The sequence below is a fragment of the Corvus brachyrhynchos genome, unplaced genomic scaffold (assembly GCF_000691975.1).
Source record: "Corvus brachyrhynchos isolate BGI_N302 unplaced genomic scaffold, ASM69197v1 scaffold26, whole genome shotgun sequence".
In the NCBI taxonomy this organism is placed as follows: Eukaryota; Metazoa; Chordata; class Aves; order Passeriformes; family Corvidae; genus Corvus; species Corvus brachyrhynchos.
The window spans coordinates 5218493-5219931 of record NW_008239324.1 but is presented as its reverse complement, the minus strand read 5'-3'; the positions used below and the strand labels follow the sequence as shown (position 1 = coordinate 5219931).

Genomic DNA, 1439 nt, shown 5'->3' with positions numbered 1-1439 from the left:
GCCCTCCCGCGGGCGTCCGGAAAGGATGCTCCAGGCTTCGGGATGCTCCAGGCTCTGGGGGGCTCCACTGGGACGCTCTGGCATCAGGGATGCTCCAAGCCTCGGAGGGATGCTCCGGGTTCTGGGGACCTCTATCAGGATACCCTGGCGTCGGGGATATCCAGAACCCAGGTTGCTCTGGCGTCAGGGGTGCTCCAGGCCCTGTGGGGCACCACTGGGATGCTCCAGGGTGCTCCAGGCCCCGTGAGGCTCCAGGCTGCTCCGGGGGGCCAGGGTCTGATCACCCCAGGTGAACTGGAGCACGGATGGGCAGCTGGACTGCATCTCCCCATCCTGGGGCAGGGGGAAAGCAGCACAGGATGAGCTTCCTGGATCCAGGGGTGTTGTGGGGCTGCCCTGGAAATGGGACATGCTGAGCTCAAACTGCAAAGCAAAGCTTGTGTAAAACCCATTTTACTTTCTCTTTGACAATGACAATGTTGGATGTTGGACAATGACAATTGTTGTTGGACAATGACAATGATCAGATGTGGTGGAGCAGTGGGCAGGGAGCTTTCCCCTTGCTCCTGCCTCCAGCCTGCGTTCCCCAGCCGTTGGCTTCTGCTGGCAAACATTTGTAGGACATTTGTACCCAGGCAGAGAGATGGGAAAAGGCGATGCCACCGAGGCTACCAGGGAAGTGTCCTGTGGCCCATTCCTACCTGTCCAGTGGGCTCAGCCTGGCACTCAGCATCCGAGAGTGCCCATGCCATAGGCACTACCAGCCAGAGGTCTTGCTCTGGTTAAGGTGTCCTGTCCTGTCCTCCAGATCAGAGCTGGCTCTCCATGGAGCACTCTGCCAGTGTCTCTTCTTGCCCCCTGGCGAGCATCCCCTCTCCCTGGGCTGCTTGGGCATAGCTTGCTGCCCACCCAGGACATGGGGTCCTGGATCTCCTGGACTGGGAGCCTCAGGGATGGGGTGTGGGAGATAGGGCACCTCCCAGAGCATGGGGGATGGCCTAATCAGCAAGCAGGAGGTTTTAGGAGTATCTGAGAGGGGCTGAGGAGATAAAGGGGAGACAGAAATCTTGGGGATCCCCCTGGGGTGCTCCCAGGCTGGTGCTCAGGCAGCACCTGGGGCAGGGGTGGATGGTTTCAGCTGGGAAGGGGCTGGCTGGGAGGGGGATTGAGTGTGGGGGAAGACCGGGAATTTGGTGGGTGCGTGAGGACTAAGCCAGGGTGGGGGGACTCAGACAAAGCAGAGGCACGGGGGGAGGGCATGGGGGAGCAGGGTGATGCAGGTGGCACCGGGACAGCTGCAGAGAGGACTGAGACAGGGGCAGGGGACTAGCATGGGGCAGCGGGCTCCGGGAGGGTGCAGATGAGCTGGGATGGACGGGGGGATGCAAGGGGTGAGCAGGGTGGTTCTGGGGTCCGGGGCAGGTGCTGAGCCCTGGGGC

General features: G+C 61.7%; 1 protein-coding gene across 1 annotated transcript in view; it reads right to left on the bottom strand.

Moving 5' to 3' along the window:
• Positions 1-752, bottom strand: part of FHOD1 (formin homology 2 domain containing 1) — a 17219-nt gene extending 16467 nt beyond the window's left edge. The window contains exon 1 of the mRNA XM_017740808.1: positions 702-752. Within this exon, the coding sequence (XP_017596297.1) occupies positions 702-752 (51 nt within the window). The remainder of the gene's footprint in view (positions 1-701) is intronic.
• Between the last annotated feature and the right edge of the window lie 687 nt (positions 753-1439).